Source organism: Pelophylax lessonae (genome assembly GCF_965119305.1).
Source record: "Pelophylax lessonae genome assembly, chromosome: 11".
In the NCBI taxonomy this organism is placed as follows: domain Eukaryota; kingdom Metazoa; phylum Chordata; class Amphibia; order Anura; family Ranidae; genus Pelophylax; species Pelophylax lessonae.
In genome coordinates this window covers 187,188,539-187,209,653 of record NC_138778.1, presented here as the reverse complement: position 1 = coordinate 187,209,653, position 21,115 = coordinate 187,188,539, and the positions used below count along the sequence as shown (strand labels likewise).

Below are 21,115 nucleotides of genomic sequence, written 5' to 3'. Positions count from 1 at the left end.
ACAACTGGGGCAATCCATAGTGGAGAAGGATCTAGGGGTTTTGGTAGATCATAAGTTTAATTATAGCATGCAATGCCAAGCTGCGGTTTCCAAAGCAAGCAAAATCCTTTCTTGTATAAGGTGAGGTATGGACTCCAGAGAGAGAGATATCATTTTGCCCCTGTAGAAATCATTAGTAAGACCTCATCTGGAATATGCAGTTCAGTTTTGGGCACCAGCTCACAAAAAGTATATCAGGGAACTGGAGAAAGTGTAGAGAAGGGCAGCCAAACTGATAAGAGGCATAGAGGAGCTCAGCCATGAGGAAAGATTCGAGAAACTGAATTTATTTTCTCTTGAGAAGAGGAGATTAAGAGGGGATATGATCATCATTTATAAATACATAAGGGGTCCATATAGTGAACTTGGTGTTGAGTTATTCACTTTAAGGACATCACAGAGGACAAGGGGGCACTCTTTAAGTCTAGAGGAAAAGAGATTTAATCTCTAAATGCGGAAAGGCTTCTTCACAGTAAGAGCTGTTAAAATGTGGAATAGATTCCCTCAAGATCTGGTTCTGTCCAGCTCAGTAGAGTGCTTTAAAATAAAAAAGGCCTGGATTCTTTCCTAGATGTACATAATATAACTGGGTACTAACAATTATAGGTAAAGTTGATCCAGGGAATTTCTGATTACCTCTTATGGGATCAGGAAAACATGTTTTCCCCTGCTGGAGAAAAACATTATTTGCTGGGGTTTTTCCGCCTTCCTCTGGATCAAGTGTGGGTATAGGATTGTGTACAGTATATAGGATTGTATAATTTTTTTCCCTTTTTTTTTTCCTTTTATTGGTTGAACTAGATGGACTTTTTTTTCAAACTGACTAACTATGTATCTGTGTAACTGTATAACTGTAATTACTGATAATAAAAATTATGAATAATAAAAATTATAATAACCCAGTGAGCTGAGCCTTTTATATGGCTAAGAGATACAGAGGAAGTGCCACAGTGTAGGTATTTTGTGCTGCTACAAATGTGTGAGAATTTATATAGTTATTTTCATAAGCCATTGTTATTTGACTTCTATATAATTGGTTATTATACTGCCATCTTGTTGTTGTTTTAGTTATAGCACCATCTTTTTCTGTTATATTTTCTCTGCCCCTCCCATTTTGTGATGTACTTCCTTTTCCTGTTCCTTCATTATGCTTGTGGGGATGAAGATGGCCACTTCTGTCTAGGCCTTATGCAATCTGCTTGTATCCGGGAACACAGTACCATGTTTTGACCTGCAAATACCATCTTTCATTCATCTGCCACATCTTGTTGTCTGCTAAACCTCCTGCTTGCAATAAAGACCCACGCTGATGGAACAGTGTTTGGGAAGTTCAGCTATCTGATAAAGGCTGTCCGTGGTGATTATATCTGCTTATACAGGCCAGGCACAGTACTCAGCAAGGGATAAGTCACTATTACAACAGTTGGAGTCAGAATATATTTGGTTTATGTACAGTAACTCATAAAGTGTTTGCTTTCGATCTTGAACAGTTTGATCACAGTTGACATTTAGCCATGGTTTAGACCAACTTTAGGATGTTAAGCAGCCAATGGCATAGTTTCACCTTTAACTATTATGAGAAATTCTACTTATAAATCAGAAAAGGAGGGGCAAAATATTATTTATGTTAATGACCTATTTTAAAATTCCTGTTGCATGTAGAGTTTCCAGGAAAATAATTGGCGTGAGATCATACACAGCAAATGAGGAAAAGATGTGGATATGACAAAAATGCCTCTGTTACATTTCTAAGGAACCCAATGGGCACGTTCCTAACAATATATAGGCTTTGAATATATTGTTTCACTTCAAATATTTGTTCCACATTGATAGTTTATGCTGTGTTTTTCTGGCTATCTATCATTACACCTACATAAAGGATAAAAAGTAAACTCACCTATAAAGGAAAAGTAGGGGTAAAACATGAAAGTCTTTGCTAAATATTGTGTGCAAAGTGATAACTATTTTCTAGTATTGTTTTTGAATAACAATTTCATTTAGTATAATATTATCCCCTAAATACTAAAGTCTGTAATAAATAAAGTCTGTGGCTTCTGGACATTTATCTATCCATTGCACACAGTGCTCCATAGGGAGCTGAGCTGTGAATGAAAACCTTCTGGTGTTTAAAATGTAAAGCACTATAGCATCTCATAGTCAGAAAAACGTGCATATAACCAATGCATGCAATTACTAAACTTGACCTTAACTGGATTTTCTTTTTTCTTTGATAAATGTGATGCTATCTAATCATAGAGTATTACATGTCTTTGTACATTTGTAGGTGTGTAAGTCCTTGCAGTGCATATACCAAAAAGATTAACATGCAGTTAAAATGTGTTCATTTTTGGTTTTATTTCCAGGTCTAGAGTGAAATGTAGGCAAGATACCAAAGAATCTTTATAATATGTGTTGCAGTTTTGCCTGGAGGCGTGCATAAGGTAAAACTGGTCTGACTCATAAAGTTTTTTTTTAAATAATATGTTATATTTACTATAAGTGATAAGTTGTGTGACCACTGCAAGTCATTCATTTCTATGTAAATGTCACCTTGAGCTGTTAATTTCTATAAACAACAGGACTACTTTTTGAAAGATATTAATTGAATGCCGCACATCAAAACCGCTACAAGTGCTTGAAAGATTGAAAGTGGTCTTAGGCCTAGCTCCTCCTGATAGGCCATGCCCCCTGACACGTTTTGCCATGAACCTGGGGCTTAGTCATAGAGGTCACAATGCTTCAGTGCAGAGCTAATCCCTAACGCTACACTGACTGCTCTAAGCATAACTATCCCACTACACTTCCAGGCAATATGGGAGGGACACAGCATCAGACCACTGCTTACCAACTTGTGACAAATGGCTGCTCAAACTCACACCGTGATGTTACTGATACGTGACACTGATCAATGGGTTTGGTGAAAGTGTTACTAAACCCACAACAGTAAAATCTGTATAGGCAGTAAAGCATGCTTGTTATACTCCCTGTGAAACCTAAGGGGTTAATCCTCTGCATTGTGTAAAAAAGCTGTTTGATACTGTATGCACAGATCCTCCTCTTCTTTCATTGTCCCCAAAACATCCCCAGATAAGAGTTAGTGGAGTCAGTCTGCACATGTTCAGTTTGGTGTGTATTGCTGGTGAGTTTTTTTTTTTTCTTGGAAGAGTGCATTTGATCAGCACAGGGCCAATCAGCACTGTCCAGACAGAGGGTTCCTGTATCTTCATAGGACAGCTCAGTGCAGTATGAAAACTCCTCCTACAAGCTTTAACCAGGCACTGATAGAAGCCACAAGACTGCTATATACTGCTGATGAGAAAAGGTATTTTGCAGTTTATATTTACTAAAATTATTACATTTCCATGTTCTGTGTAATGTTGGAGACCAGATATAGTGAATGCAGGCTCCTGGGTTTAGTACCACTTTAACTACGCAATTAACCCTTTACTCTGCCACCATATAGGGGAATCAAACTATCACTCGTTCACCATATAGCAATTTATGACTTTAAATAAACATCTGTACACACTCAACATCTGTCAACGCAGACAGGTATATCCAAAAATTTACCATTTAGTTGTGCTCTTTAAGAGACAGGATTTCTTCAGCGTTAATACATTAGAGACAATATTAATGATTTTGAAAAATTCTTTAACTTAAAAAAGACAATTAAACAAAAAATGGTGCAAACGAAATATTTACAGAAAAGGATATTACAATGCAAAAGAAAACCAAAAAGGGTTAAAGAAAGAAAAATACTTATCAAGTCCTGGTTCAGCAGTCCAATCAACAAGCAAGATAGTACAGTACATAAGACTTGACAGGTGAACCTTCTTTTGATGGTAAAAGGGAGCTAAAAGATGTGGTTGTAGTCCCTCTTTTCTGGACCTGGGGGTGTTGACAGAAATTATTTTGCCAATCACCAAGTTTTAGGTGTGGCTGATGGGATATTATGATTATGCCAGAGATCTAGTTTTCTATAGGTATTAAAATCTTTAAATATCTACAGGTTACAGTCTTCTAACTTGTATATTATTGTGCAGGGTAAAATACCTTATAAGTAAATAGGTGTGTTGGATGTCTATTTCACCTAGAAGAGGTAATGTGTTCCATTGGCCCCCTGTACCTTCTAATATAGTGACATTTGTACTTAAAATTCTGGTGAATATTTGAAATGGTTAAAGCGGAGTTCCACCCTGGAATACTTTTTTTTAATAAAAATACCCCCGGGACAGTCAGGGCTAGTACATTCCACAATGGATAGCCTCTGATCTGTCCCGGGTTGCACTTACCTTTTAGGACAAATACTTACCTTGAAAAAGTATTGTCCAGCGCTGCCATCTCAGGTGTGGGCAGCTTGAAGCCAGCGAGATCCTCTTCTGTGTCCTCTTCCGTCTTCTTCGGTCCCACAATGCACTGCACCGGCCCCGCTGTCACTTCCAGTGCGCGCGCGTCATCCCTCCACAGCTTCTGGGCATGCCGAGAAGCTGTTTAGAAGGGAATGACGCGCACGCCCCGGAACTGACGTCGGGGCCAGTGCAGGCGCAATGATTCCTGGGAGCGATGACGTTCAGCTCCCAGGAATCATTGCAAAGCCAGGAAGTGACGACGGGCCGTGGCCGCCGGGAGGAAGAAGGAAGTAAGGTAAGTAAAAAAAAAATAAAAAATGCGATTATCCATTTGTTTTTCAGGTGACCCGGAGCGAGAAGATGGAGGTAAGTATCATTTTAGGGTGGAACTCCACTTTAAGTATGTCTTTATCGTGGTGGTACTGGTATTATCTCAGGAGTTATGAAATACACTAATGGTTACGAACAATATAGACAGAAATGTGTATTCACAAATGATTCAGCCAAGGTATTTGCGACAGGAAATTAATGTAAAGGATATGTGCTTGCTTTCCACATTTCTTCAATTGGTAATAAACCGCATAAAAAAAAATCAGGCCCGGGCAGTTTACCTTTCCTGAAAACGAAGCCCTCCAGTGGTGCACTGTTACCACTGAAGGCACTTCCATCTTCACCCTGTCTTTTTTCCAGGTTAGTGGGCTTCAACGATATGAATGGCCGAGCCGACAGACGTCACTCCCGCACATGTGGGTGGGAGTCCCTGCTTGCGGCGTGGCTCCGAAGGAACGGCACGGGTATGCTTCAGAGCGCATGCACCTGTGACACCACCGGCTGTATCTAAATTATATATTTTGTAAACGATGCATGTTTAGGAGGTATTTACAGTACCTATAGGTAAGCCTAATTGTAGGTAAAAAGGACTAGTGCGCTAAAAATAAATATACACGTACAAACATAATAAATGGTACAGTAATGTGACAGACAAAAAATTCCCCTAAAAATGGTCCATAAACTATAAAGTGCAAAAAAGTGAACCACAATTGGTGCCTTAAAAATATACAAATGCAGGCTGGGTGGAGCAGGTATGTCGTCACCACGCACAGTCCGCATTGCAGGCGGCCGTGGATATTTGTCTATGCTGCCTTTCGTCTACCTAAATGTAAGTGCAATTATTTTAATTAATAAAAAGAAGGTTTTAGAAGTAATGCACTATTAGTCTCTTCATTCACTTGCATATGAGTTCTGGAAAGCCCTGAATACATATGAAGCATCTTGATCCACAGAATGCCGTTACTTAAAGAGATCATATCATCTGATGGGGCCAGTGTTTGTCCAAACTGTCTGATAACTACAGGCTTTTTGTCTATGTCTCTCTGATAAGCTGCCATCTATTTCTAAGTTTGTTCATGGTGGGTCTGCATGCAGCACTTGGGAATACAAGTTGTTTGAAGTCACTTAACAACAAGGAATCGATCGCTGGATTTCATCCCAAAGTTTTATTGTCACTACACTGTTTACCAAAGACTTTTTATTGCATTTGTATCTTTTTAAGGCACCAGTTGTGGTTCACTTTTTTGCACTTTGTAGTTTATGGACCATTTTTAGGGGACTTTTTTGTCTGTCACATCACTGTACTATTTATTATGTTTGAACATGTATATTTATTTCTAGTGCACTAGTCCTTTTTACCTACCCATATTTCTCCTATTGTTCAGGGAGTTCTAGGTGCTGCTACTGATTGTCAGGCTAGCGCTTCCTTTCCATCATTTAAGCCTAATTGTAGGCTTACCTATAGGTAAAAATCATACATGGGAGTTTACTCCCACTTTACGCTTGCAAGATTGACTGTTTTGGGGTTAGAATTCTGCTAATCCTATCAAAGTAATGATAATGGTGATGATAAAGCATGATAAGGCATGCAGTTAAAAGCTTATTGATTGTATCAAATGCCTTCTTGGAGGGATGTAAAGGGGATCGCTGCTGTTACTTCTACTAGTGTTACAAACTGTCAGATACAGGTGCAGTGCTCATAGCAATGAGTCCACTCACAAAACAAAAGAGAAGTCCAATAACAGGTGCTCTGGCTCAAATGGCCCCCATGATACATAATACTTAACAAGAAAAGGACACGATAACTCCAAAATCCAAATTGAAATCTTTATTGCTACATACAAGTAAGTTAAAAAGAGCTAACGCATTTTGGCAGTGTAGCCTTGATCACAGCATTTTTAACTTACTCGTATACAGCAATTAAAATTTTGATATGGATTTTGGAGTTTCCGGCTTCTTTCTCTTGTTTAGTAACAGTTAGTCAAACAGTTCATGAATTATGAACAACATGGTGGACGTGCCCTTTCACACAGCCTTGTGAGGTGCCAAGTCTGAATTATCAGCCTGATTTCCTTCAGCCATTCAAACCTCCCCTGCTCTCAGCAGCTAGTTTGTACCTACAGTTTTACCTTGTGTTCTTAAAAGTTGCCTCTGTTAAGTAGTCCAACATATTGATTCCAAACACAAGGGGAGCAGTTCTGCTGAAGCAGGAATATCCAGCTCACAGTCCACTATCAATTCCATGATGGCCTGCAGAGTCCTTGCTTAGGGACCTGGCAAGATTGTCTGGATCTTTGTTCCCAGCCAATGAGCCAATGCGCCCCTTGACTTAACTGCAAACTCCATCATGTGTGGCCTCCTCCTCTGCCTTATCCAGGAAGGAGTTCTTAGCTGCCATGAATTGGCCCTTTTCAGCTCACAATCCACTATCAATTTCAGGATGGCCAGCAGTGTACTTTCTTGGGGACCTGACACCCATAGTTTTGGTTGTTGTTTACTGCTTGAGCCAAGACACCCCACTTTGTCTTTCTTTGCTACATGTTGTTGACCTTGCCAAAAACACAATGAACCTGGTCACTTCCTGCAAGCTGAACTGCAATTTCAAACAATGCTATCTTCGAGCCAAGCTATTTTCTGCACACTGCAAATCACCACATCCGGCATGTAATGAAGATGAAGATGAAGACATTTGGGGGAGATTTACTAAAACTGGTGCACACAGAATCTCGTGCAGCTGTGCATAGTGACCAATCAATTTCTAACTTCAGCTTGTTCAATACGGCTTTAACAAATAAAACCTAGAAGCTGATTGGTTACTATGCACAGCTGCACCAGATTCTGTGTACATCAGTTTTAGTAATTCTCCCCTAGTGTAATTCATCACTCTAACTTTGGAAATGTATTACTAGCAGAATTCATAGGTGAAAATAAATTAAAAATATTCTGTGGGAAAAAAGAATGTAGGCTCCTTGTGTAATGATGGTAAGGTTGCTCCCTACCATACATAATATATATGTACTGTATATATAATGTAAGTGCAACTATTATAGAAAAACAAGTTGTATAAAAATGTTCATAAGTTTACTTGGTAAAAATTAGAATATTCTGACTCAAAGGAAAAGTAGGGCCAAAGCTATTTTGGGTTCACAGGAGTGCACTTAGTTCTGTACTCCTGTGACCCTTTTTCCACCAACAGCGGGCTGGCAGGGGACAGATGCAGCATAGATCCGCCTGGATGAGTTATAGGTTTTTGGTATGAGAAACCTTGTTTTGCTCTCTACTAAAAAACTCTTTTCCCTTTCACCTAAGAATTTTGGCATCTGTAAGATGCTTAGAGTGAGATGAAAGCAACCAATATTATTTATTCCAGTATGCATTTGTGGGAGTTGAGTTGCATCATCTCTGGACAGACTGTGGCTGAAGAAGGAAGCTACCGGATGAAGAAGAAATAGTGGAGAAGTTGAGTGGTAAAGGAAAACATTGAGCTGTCATCACCGGAGGATGGCAAACTGGGAGAAAAACTGATGCTCAGTATACTTGCATATTAGTTTCAATTTAAATCAAATCTGTGCTCACTTTAAAACAACAAGTTCACATGAATCCCTCTTACCCTTGCCAACTGCACTTACTCACCTGTCCGTTCCCCTAAAACTTCTGCTGCCAGAAACAAAGAAAATACACAGCATGTCGTCCAGTTGTGAAGGAGCATTTGACTCGCTCCATGTGATAGCGCTGAGCCAATCACCAAGCGCTAGCACTACCACACAGAGAAAGTTCATAGCTCTATGTAAGTTACGAATTAAGAAACTCACAAAATGTAATAGGGGAGCAAGTGAAGAATAAGCCCCTTGGAAGGGGGTATTTAAAGAAACCTGTTTCTCTGCCCTTCGTTGACAAAGCACAGGTTCACTTTAAGATAGCCATGGCCAGTGGATGCTTGACGCATGATTGTGTTGATTTTGCAGGGACCAGGGAGCTGCCACTCCCTCTGAAGTTAACTTCCAACTTCTGTAGACACAGGTTGAATTTTTCCAGCTGACTGTTTTTGGTTCCTCATGGCCATACATGCTTGTGTAATACCAGCATACTGTATATATGAACGCATGTTGTTTTTTTTTTTTTAAGGTAAAGACACTAAAGGTTTTAAATGGAATGCATTTAGGACTTATGAAAAAAACTTTTTAACTGCTTCAATACAGGGCACTTTTACCCCCTTCCTGCCCAGGCCAATTTTCAGCTTTCGGCGCTGTCACACTTTAAATGACAATTGCGCAGTCATGCAACACTGTAACCAAGTTACATTTTTAGCATTTTTTTCATAAAAATAGAGCTTTCTTTTGGTGGCATTTACTCACTGCTGGTTTTTTTTTTTTTTGCTAAAAAAAAATTAAAAAAATGTTTTCATAGTTTGTCAGAAAATGTTGTAAATAAGTAATTTTTCCCCTTCACTGATGGGCACTGATGATACAGCACTTAAGAGACAGCACTGAAGGGCACTGATGAGGTGAAACTGGTGAGGAGGCAGTAATATGCAGCACTGATAAGTGCCACTGATGGGCACTGATAGGCAGCACTTATGGGCAATGATAGGCTGCACTTATGGGCGGCACTAATGAGCAGGCACTGATGGGCACTAAAAGGCATCACTGACTGGCATCACTGATGGACACAGATTGGCATCACTGATGGGCACAGGTTGGCATAACTGATGGGCTCTATTGGGACTGCACTTATAGTTAGGGCACTGATAATCAGTGCCCTGATTATCTGATCAGGTCTCCCCTGTGAGAAGATGCCGCTGATCAGCTCTCCTCTTCTCACACTCTGTCAGAGAAAACCTGATAAACAGCATTTCCTTGTTTACATGTGATCAGCTGTGATTGGACATTGGAGCCATGCCATAGGCTCTTTACTGAGATTGGGGTTGCGCAAGCGCAATGAGATTTGGTGACGTCATATGAAGTCATCCCAGAATGAGAGAGAACCCTGACCACCGTCGATTATCTATACGGTGGGCGGGAGGTAGATAGATGGGAAAGAGTAACGCAGCTTAACTGGGTAGCGCCTCGACATGACGTCATCACACACAATGATCCCTGGCTGGAGGATTGGTTTCAATGCTGTTTTCAGATGTATGGTACCAAGAGAAGTGCATTTTAAGTTTATAATATATTTGAGCATTTTAACTTACTACACTATGAGGTTGATTTACTAAAACTGGAGAGTACAAACTCTGGTGCAGCTCTGCATAGAAACCAATCAGCTTCCAGGTTTTTTGGTCAAAGCTTATATTGAACAAGCTGGAGTTAGAAGCTGATTGGCTACCATGCACAGCTGCACCAAAGTTTTCACTCTCCAGTTTTAGTAAAGCAACCCCTATGAGTCTTGGTTTTTTCACTTCCTATTTCCTATTGAACTGATTCTGGGTTCTGGATGAAGTAAAGTTCCTTCAGCACATTGTGGATTCTTTTTACAAGCGCTGTTGGACGATCTATATTCTGAGGGTGAAAAGCTTCTGGTAAACATTTCATGTTTACTGTTCCTGGTTTTGGAGGGGTGTATTCAAGATCTTTGAGAGGGGAACATCACCTTATTAAAATTTTCACATTCTTTGTTTGCAAAAGAGTTTCACTTATATGTTTTTAGACTGTTTTGAGCACAATGTGATTGCTCACTGATTGCAGTGTGAATGATCGGTTGTTTGTGATCAATTTACTTTTATTTTTATATACTTTACTTATTTACCCATAGACACTATGGACCTTTTATTTATTTTCATTTTATACCACAGTTGATGGTTGTGATTTATTGCACATTATACAGCGTTAAAGTGATTGTAAATGACCACCTTGTAAAACAACCCATTCAGTTTAAAATAGAAATGAAAGGTAAAACATTTTTGTAGAGATATATAAAAAAAAAAATATATACCTTTTTTCCCTTTGTTATAAGTGATCACATTCCCTCTATTCTCAGCTGCATAAGAGCTCCGAGGGGGAGGAGAAGCAGAAGCACACTGAACTTCCCAGTGCTGTGCAGCAGGGGGTGTGTCAGGACAAGTCTGATCATTGCAGAAGAGCAGGCTGTGTTCCCAGCATAGCTCAAGAACTGACCACGATGTGCTCTCCTACTTAGTGTGGTCAGTTTTTAATAGGAAAGCATAGAGACTGACAGGAACACGAGGGATTTCACACAAAGGAAGTAATGCAAAGAGAACTGGATACTTCTTATACAAGTACATGGTACAGCAGGCACATATCAGGAATATAAAGTGATGGGGTAACAAACGTTTTAATATCTGGTTTACATCATGGTATGACTTAAATATTTGAATAATTTTGAATTTTATATTTAGTCATTTGTAAATATTTATGATTTGGGGTAACATTTGAAAAGCACTGCACTATTTTGATTTATAATACAACTTAACTAGATAAGATAACAAATGTTAGATTGATAAAGTTGTGCGTGCAGTACATTAGTGCCTTAGAAGCTTATACTCTGTGTAATTAAATTATAAATATGGCCTCTGCTGAAAAACCAGGAATGTTCCCACTAGCTGTGGGTAATTCATTAGTGAAGTCTGAAATGTTCTACCCATGTGATGTGTTTATTATGAAAATGCATTTTTGTGTAACATTTCCAGCTGCTGGGAAGTTTTTAAATGCATCTACATGCTTCATCTACATGTGCTCCATTTCCATATCCTCAGTGGGAGACATAATTTAAGGATTACAGTTTCAAAATAACCTACTGACGCTATTCATGCGGAGAGGAGTTAGACGCATCTGATGCGTGCAAGGGATTACCAACTCCTTGCTCTGATTTCAGACTCTTGGGGTGTAGGTCTAAACATAACCACAATGCACTGAGAGTTATGCTTGAACAAGGTATGCTTGTCATTTGTATTATAGAATAGGAATCCTCCATTTCATGGAATAGGACATCAAAATGTGTAATCTAAGCGCATAAACATCAAATCACAATATGTTTTGGAGGTGTTTAATGTGTATTCAATCAATCAGTTAAAGGCACATTCAGGGCTATTTAAGATTAAAAAGGGTGCAAACTCACAATTACATTGATGACATCTCATCACCTATTTATATATGTGAAAACATATTATTTGGCAGAAAACCAATGTGAAATTCCACCTTGAAAATTAATAATACTCTTCCTAGATGCCCAGCAAAAATGATTCCTAAGGAACAATGCTGAATCCTCAATGAGGTAAAGAAGAACCCATGAGTAACAGTTAAAGGCTTGAAGACATCACTGGAACCGGCAAACATCCCTGTTCATCAGTCCATATACCATATGGAAGTCTTTTAACAGGCAGAGTGTTCATGGCATCACCATAGAGGAAGCCACTGCTCTCTAATAAAAATACTCCATGTCTGAAGTTTTCCAAAGAGCACCTTGGCATAATACTTTAACTCAGCTGGGAAAATGTTTTGTGGACTGATTAACCTGAAGTTCAATTGTTCAGGAAGAATACTCAGCACTATGCATGGCACAAAAAGGCCACAGCTTACCAACATCAAAACTTACAAAGGGCACAACTTACCAACATGAAGTATGGTGGAGGGAACATCATTATTTGGGCTTGCTTCGCTGCCTTCAGGCCTGGACCACTCGCCATCATCGAGGGGAAAATGTATTACCAACTTTAGCAAAATGTCCTACAGTATAATGTCAGGGTGTCTGTCCGCCAGCTGCAGCTTAGTAGAAGTTGAGTTATGCAGCAGGACAATGACTCTAAGCATTGAAGTAAATCTACCAGAGACTGGCTTCAGAAAAAGAAAATGTGGCTTTCGGAATGGTCCAGTCAGAGTCCAGACTTTAACCCCATAGAGATGCTGTGGAATGACATCAAGAGAGCTGTTCACACTAGACATCCTACATACGTGTCTGAGCTGAAGTAGTTTTGTGGAATGGTCAAAAATTCCTTCTGAATGTTGTGCTTGTTCAATCCAGAGCGATCGAAAGCACTTGCTTAACCTCCCTGGCGGTATGATTCTGTCAGGAATTACATACCAAAAGCGGTACAATTCTTTTCATGAAAATGTGGCGTTATGTATTATAGGCCTACAATTCTTAGTAATTACTGACTTAAACCTGACCAAAACAAGACTCTAGTAGACATCCCAGATGTGATAAATTTGAAACACAAACGCATGAATTATAATCGAATCAATAATATAATTTTATTATATAATATATAATATATATAATAAAATTATATTATTGATTAGATTATAATTCATGCGTTATATATTATATACATATATATATATATATATATATATATATATGTATATAGGTATATATATATATATATATATATATATATGTGTGTGTGTGTGTGCATATATATACTGTATATATATACACATATATACATATATATATATATATATACATATATACATATATGCATATATATATATATATATATATATGCATATATATATATATATATATGCATATATATATATGCATATAATATATATAATATAAAATGTGTAATGTGTTTGTTTTGTGCAACTTTTTTTTTTTTTTTTTAATTTCCCTCCCTAGTTCCGCTCCAATGCAGCATTGCTGCTGCAGGGAACGGAACTAGGAAGTGATCAGAGCGACGGAGACCGACGGAGAGCGGCGGGGATCTCGGCTGGCGGTCACAGCAATGAGAGATCATCGCTGGATCGCCAGGATAAGGTAAGAGAACACCACTGCGCTCTCTGCACATCCACCCCGAGCGTGACTCGGGGTTACCGATCCTGGTATGAAAAATCAACCCAGAGTCACGCTCGGGGTTACCGCCAGGGAGGTTAAAGTCATTGGAACAAACAGCTATTAAAGTATAACTAAAGGCAAAACTTTTTTTTAGTTTTGGATAGAGTGGGGAGGGATTAGAACACCTGTCAGTTTTTATTGCTGTTTGTGACCCCATTAGGGAGATTTGACCTCTATATTTGTCCTGTTTACCGTTATAATTAAAATTGAAAGTAAAAGAAAATCTAAAATTTTGGTTTGTCCCCAGAAAAGTAATAGAGGGGAAATCTTCCAGTGGGTACACTTATTCTGTCCCAAGAAATTCCTTTAATTTGTAGGGATTTCCTTCTTACATCATGTAAATGTTTTGCCTATAATTTTACTTTAACTTCAAGGGTTCACTTACTTTTTCCTCCAGCACTGTTAATGTTTTTTTTTTAAATTTTTGATTAAGATTTTAGCATATAAAACAACAGAACAGTAAAAACATACAAAAAATACACATTCACAGAGATAAACCCTTGCAGGGGCCATTGGAATGAACAATCAACGGTTGAAAATCAATGCACGGGCTATCTCTACAACTGTCCCCTCTCGGGTCCCTTGCCGACACTCGTGGCCCCTCCTTCCTGCAGAGTGCCCCCACAAGAAGCAGCTTGCTATGGGGGTACCCAAGCTAAGCCGCTGCTCTGTGTGTCCATTCAGACGCGGAGCCGCTGATCGGCCCTGCCCCCTCTCTGTCTTCATTGGCTCACTGACTTTGGTTGACAGCAGCGGGAGTCAATGGTGCCCACTGCTGTGTCTTAGCCAATCGGGAGGGAGATTCCGGACAGCCGAGTGTCTCGTGCCACATCACTGGTTTCAGATGGGGCTCAAGTAAGTATTAGGGGGGCTTCTGCACACACAAGGTTTTTTATTTGTATCTTAATGCATAGAATGCATTAAGATGAAAAACCTTCTGCCTTTAGAACCACTTAAAGCAATAAGCAAGTCTACACAAAAGATGCCCATATTATATATCTATTCACAGATTATTACTTACCCATCATTGGTCACTATGTGTAGCATACAACAGACAGTTAACAAATGTGTTAAAGAGTGGGTGAATAGGTCTCTTTCATTTCTGGGTAATCAGTGTCTTGTAAACTAAAGGATATATAAAAATTCTTTACCATTTCTAAGCGCATTACTTATTTTATATGCCAAGGTTGTGGTTTTTCTTAGCAACTGGCACAAAGATTTAAAAAAAAAAAAAAAAAAAAAGACTGGGTCTTTACAACAGGTAATTGTGCCAAAGCAACTATTCTGCGTTCTGAAAAAATATTGTACAGCAATATAAAAAATACACTGTTGTGTATCACTATTGTCATGCACCAATTACCATCATACAGTGACGATAGTAAATCAGTTCACTAGTAATGTGATGAACTCTTCTGTCTACCATACAGCTATGAATACCTGCACTGCCACTTGTTTATACTCTTAGCCATAGCTAATGAAGCATAGTTTTGTCTTAACAGGTAAGTAGAGCATGAAACATCAGTGACAATGCTGCAAGTCATTTGTTAAGACACTGGACCTGTACACATAGGACCTTCAAATTAGAAGACCACACAGAAGATACCAAAGTAGCATTTTCAGCATGTACCATGTTGATTTCAAATCTTCCCAAATTACCACTTTGTTATTTATGATGTTCAGAAAATTAGATAGCAAGAGAATTATGGACAAATTACACTCCAGGCAATTTTTTTTTCATCTGCAGCCTAGCATCCATCCACTTTCATCACTGGACTTTTAGTTCTAAACATTTGTATTGGATTTAATCACTAATATAAAGTACAAAACAGATGGATTTTCTATGTAGAAGCTTACAAAAAAATGATAAGGTAACTAGTAAACAAGCAACAGGTAGCGTATGTATATATATATATATATATATATATATATATATATATATATTTATATATGTATATATATATGTACAAACAATAATTTGGACAAAAATGTTCACCTTTTTTAAGCTATACACATTCAGACTAGCAGTAGCGATTAATTGCTGGTTTGTGGGAGATAGAATCACAATTACGAAATTGCTGGTTTGTGGGAGATAGAATCACAATACTAAGTAATTGCTTTAGTTAAATTAAGCTGCATCTTAAACTACCACCAAACAAGATAAAAAGTAAATGTTGGAAAAATGTCTCAGGTATGTGATTAACAGCATCAAAACCTGAATTATTTTGTAGAACCTTGTCCTTTAATTAGTGGGGGTTTCAAAATGAGGTTGAGAAAATATGCAGGAAAAAATAGGAAACATCCTTACCCTATCATTTTTTAATTTAAGATATTGAGTGTTGGCTGTGATTTATAACTCATTTATCTAACAACCTGTGTAGCTGCTGTAATGTTGCCACATATATAATATATCTAATGCCAGTATATAAAAAGTAGTAGGAGGAGTTGTAAGGATATGGGACAATGTGTAGGTTATGGGGAGGAGTTACATGGAGTGACGGGAAGTTTTATGAAAAGGTATACGTAGCAAAAGGAGGAACTAATCTTTAATAGAATTAATAGACATGAAGAACATTATACCAGAATAAACTTTGTACTGTCTTTTGTAGTTGCAAATTATTGTAACAAACAGATTTTATTTTGTATTCATCATAGGTCACTGATCATATATTTGAGTTTCCTTTTTTTTCTCTTCATATACAATATTATTTTCTGGCATACATTTTCTGCTATTGCTAAATGTTTCACATTGAGCATTGAGGGGATTTAATAAAAAAAAGTATTTGAGACAAGTTCTATCTCAACTAGCACTCTTGCCCATAGCAGCCATTCAGACTCTATATTTAATTTTTAGCACAGCTTAGAAAACGAAAATCTAATAGCTGATTGGCTGTGCTCTGTTTGAGACAAAGTTTGTATTAGATGTTTTTTTTATGAATCCCCCAATTGAGAATAATCCTCAGAAAGACACAAAGGTTCCCTCGTTATATTCTCTTTGTGGATAATTCCAAATGCAAACATCCACAGTTAAGCATTGAAGGTCTTAAAGCAGTTCACTATGACAGCAGACCACAACCAACATGTGTTATCACCTTACAGTTCCTCTAATTCCAAATAAATCCTTTATTATACATTAAACAAAATCCATTCCACAACTATACTTAGGTAGGTTGTACAGATAGTATCCAGAAACAGAAATAAATAATAAATGTCGTCTTACCTGCACAAGTAGTAGCGATGGAGCTTTTGATAGCAGCATTCTATTCTTAGGAGTTTAACAATGTTCACTAATAGACAAAACCCAAAAACTCAGGTGACATAAGTTATATCTCATTGCTTTATTGCCTCTAAATATGTAGCTGGTTGTGTCAGTAGTTACAGAAAGTATTTATCACCCATTTAGAACAGACTTTTCCTGGTTCAAACCACAGGGCAATGCAGAGAACACAAACCTTGAAAAAAAAAGGCAGGTGGGTAAGGAATGAAGAGCTGTTGTGGTTTAAGTAGATGGATCTCCAGACATGAAGAAGGTTGATTAAAGAATAGTTGGACAAGGCGGAAAAGGACAGGTGTATATAGTGAGGTCAGCTTTCCAGAGCTCAGTTGTCTCTCTTTTCCGCATCTTAATATTTTACATTCTTCTTGTGATTTGCTTTCCTTCTTACTGTGTATCTTGTTCTCTCCAATCCCCAATTAATGTGTGATTTATTTTCTCTTCTTCTTTGGTCCTTTTACCCTCTAACTCCCATTCTCTGTTGATTTTGTACTGCTCTCCGACTTCTTTTTTTTGCTATTCTGTTTTCTTCAGCTCCTCTGTTACATGTGGCAAAACCTTCCCACATCAGGTTTTCTTTCATTTCTCTTGTGCATCTCTGTACTGTACCTCTGCATCCTCTATTCCTGCCTCTCTCTGCACTCTTTCTCTCCCTCCTCCTCCTCCTTTCCTGCCTCTCCCTCCCTCTGCTCCTTCTTTCCCAAGGTATGATCCCAGTGTTCTCTCTTCCAGCCACCTCTATCCAGCGATCACTCTTTGAATGGTTCTTATCGTAAAGAAGAATACAACCTAGAGAGGAAAATAAAAAGATTCTAAAACTTCTATTTATGTTTAAGATCTAAGTGAATGAGTGAACACCAACGCTATCATAATGGAAGCTTAGTTCATGTATATGTAAAATATGTAAGAAGTCATGCCCTTTTTGTCTGACAATAGTTTATTTATATAAAATTCATACATACCCAGATTATTTAATGAGGAAATTATGTGCAATTTTGCATATTATAGTAACATCGAAGCATGATTTTTTTATTATTTACATTTTTGTTTTAAGAGCATAATCTATTCAAAAAATGATGTAACAATTTAATGCATATGTTAGATACTGGATTCACCCATTTGTCCTTTGGATACTCCTGTTGTGGGATTTCCCTTACTAATATTCTTAAGTGTTCTTTCTTATGCATGGTAGTTTCCCTCCAACTCCGATATCATCCATGATAATTCAGCTCACCAGCATTTACCATTAAATTAGAGGTTTGGACCAGATGTTTGTATAGATTATGAGTGGAATAATGTTCACTAAAATCTGAGAGCGTTGAATGTGTATTTGTAGTATATTTTGTGGGCTATGCCATTGATTGATTCAATCAAAGACTAACCACGAAGACTAAAGCTGGATACACATTATACAATTTGTATGGTTCAATTTCCTTTAGATTTACTTTCTGTGTAGTGCAAGGGCCTGCCTGATTGCATACAATTTGAAAGTGTATAGGTTTGACCTCATATTATATGGTTTTGTTAATTTTAAAGGAAAGTTGCACAAGAAAATTGTATAAAACTGTGTAGTGCGTAGCCAGCTTTAGAGTCAGCCATCATTTATTATTTCATTATTACTTCACTGCTGTATGTCATGTAAGTACCTTGCTATAAGATGAAAGGGTAGTAGAGGGCGATATCTTTAAAACTGTGTGGTTCAGAAATGAAGATCTATAAAAAAAGTTATAATATATTGTTTAGTGGGTTGTCTTTTCTTTTTTATTTTTTTTTTCATTTCTTGTCGCACTCACATGCAGTGGGGTCTTTATAGTAACATGCTAAGTGATTGGATTAGCACTCTTACATTTTAGCCTTGAAGTCCCACTGTACATTTTAGCTCTTTAAGTCTACTTTCTACTTAAAGTTTTTATGAGCTCCCTGTGTTTGTTCATATTTACACCTTTTGCTCTGGTTTCCTCTCACAATTACAGGTTAAACAGCTATCACCGAATTTGCCCATACTGAGCTTGGTTTGGCAGAAACGTTGACATTAGATTGTAAGCACCTCCAGCGCACACATTAATGTGAGTAGTGGATTATTAAAGTGTTGCAGAATGTTAGTGCTGTAAAAAAAAAAATTAACTGAATTCAATATCAATTTCTACAGAGTCACAGAAACATTATGTGATTTCTTTAATTTCATTTTGAGAGCCCCTCAGTATGTCTTTTTGGGGGAAGCAAAAGCATGAGGAATTTTAGAAGGAGTTTTTATATCTCCTCTGTCCTTGACATCATAGTGACACTGAGTCAAAAGGTCTTTTGAGAATGCCTAAATTCACTGGTGGGGACATTATTTAGTGTGATTCCACTGCTGGTCCCTTGCTAGTCTGACAGCTCTATGTAATGGATGTGGATTTACCAGTTTTAGATTTCACACACTAATTGCCCTTTTTTTTCCCTGATTCTTTTGCCTGCCCACCTGTCTCTCCCTGACCAGTTACTTCTGCTAAAGCACAAAACAGTTTGTCACTGTCAATCTGCCTGTGCATCCTTATTTTACTTATGCTAGGACTGAATCTCAAAGAGTGCAATAGAAGAGAAGGAAAGAAAATGTTTGGTGTGGTCATTACCCTCTTTCTTCTACAAAATGATTGCAGAAAAAGGTTCGGATACAATCACTTCTATTCATACCCGAAGATCCTTGAAATCCATGATAGGATTCATGCATTCTTCATCCTGCTTCAAGTTACAACCCTTGTAGTTTAATCCTGTAATATATTTTTGGTATTTCAATATTGACTTCTTTAATAATTCTCCAAAATTAAGAAGCACCCTGTTCACTTTTATCCTAATATCTGCTGACATGATGTATATTGCAGGTTCTACGCTGCCAAGCATGTTTTGTAGCTGCCTATCTTAAAGCAAGCATTAAAAAATAGCCTTGAACCGAGTGATTGAGATGTGGAATATGCCCATTGCCCCCCTCACTTCCCTTTAGTATTTGTTAATGTCTCACCCTCTTGCTGGCAGTAAGGTCCTGTTTTGTTCAGGGTGAGTTCACCCCCCAGCTCATCTGCAGGTCTTCGAGTCCTTTGAAGCCCCTGGCGTCCCTTCCAGAGATTACACAGCCAAACATCCCCGCACTGCAGAGGGAGAGCAGTATTGTGACAGTCAGCAAAGGCAGGGACATCAGCTGTTTGCTCTCCCAACCTGGAGGGTGGGGGGATCTCTCATATGGGGGAATCCCTTCTCCTCTTCCTAACTGTACAGAGCAGTCCCTGTCTTCCCTCTGTTTCTCCTACACATTTTTCTTGCTGGATAGAGTCCAACTCTCCTCTCCCCTCCCTTTAACTGCTCTTTTGTGTGTTAAGATCTCATTTGCTATATCAATGCACTTTCTTCTCTTCTCTTCTCTTCTCTTATCTCTTCCCCCTCCTCACCTAACATCACTGTTTCTCTGCATCCATCTCCCTCCTTCCTCTGTTTCTCCCACACACTTTGTACTAAATGTACAGTATTTTGTTTTTGCACAGCTTCATTTCTTATATCTCTGTCTCTCCTGGTATTTGAGTTTTTAGAAACCTGCAGTGTAGTAAACTCCCGTTATATCGCTGTTCGGTTTTCGCGGGCCCGGTATTTTGCGTTTTTTTTTCTGTAATACCTATTAATATTATTTTATTAATTAAATCATTGTTAATTAAATAATTTTGTGTTTTCCATTGCTCATGCTCTGTCCCTCAGTATCGTTTATGTGTTTAAATATATTTCTATTGTTTTAAAAGTGTGTTTAAATACCATAAAATGCTTTTAGAAAGTACAGTGAAAGTTATAAAAACATGCCTAGGGTGTATTTAACCACTTAAAGACCGGAAGATTTTTCTGCTTAATGACCAGGCCCTATTTTGCGATTCGGCACCGAGTTACTTTAACCACTTAAGCCCCTGAAGATTTTACCTCCTTCCTGACCAGGCCCTATTTTGCGATTCGGCACTGCGTGACTTTAACGGACAATTGCGCGGTCATGCGACGCTGTACCTAAACAAATTTGACGTCCTTTTTTCCCCACAAACAGAGCTTTCTTTTGGTGGTATTTGATCACCTGTGAGATTTTTTGATCATGCGCTATAAACAAAAAAAGAGCGACAATTTTGCAAAAATAACAATATTTTTCACATTTTTTTATATGAAATTCCCCCTAAAAAATGTAAAAATCAAAATTTTTTAACATTTTTGGCCAATTTGTTTTCTGCTACATATGTTTGGTAAAAAAAAACACAATAAGCGTATTTTGTTTGGTTTGCGCAAAAGTTATTGCGTTTACTAACTAAGGGAAAGATTTTTGTCATTT

General features: G+C 38.0%; 1 protein-coding gene across 1 annotated transcript in view; it reads right to left on the bottom strand.

The window, feature by feature from the left end:
• The window catches only part of CRHR1 (corticotropin releasing hormone receptor 1), a 369,096-nt gene extending 348,979 nt beyond the window's left edge, over positions 1-20,117 (bottom strand). Inside the window, exons 1-2 of the mRNA XM_082272731.1 lie at positions 19,784-20,117; positions 16,732-17,574 (exon numbers count right to left, since the gene is read on the bottom strand). Coding sequence (XP_082128857.1) covers positions 16,732-16,770 — 39 coding nt within the window. The 5' untranslated portion in view covers positions 16,771-17,574; positions 19,784-20,117. The remainder of the gene's footprint in view (positions 1-16,731; positions 17,575-19,783) is intronic.
• Between the last annotated feature and the right edge of the window lie 998 nt (positions 20,118-21,115).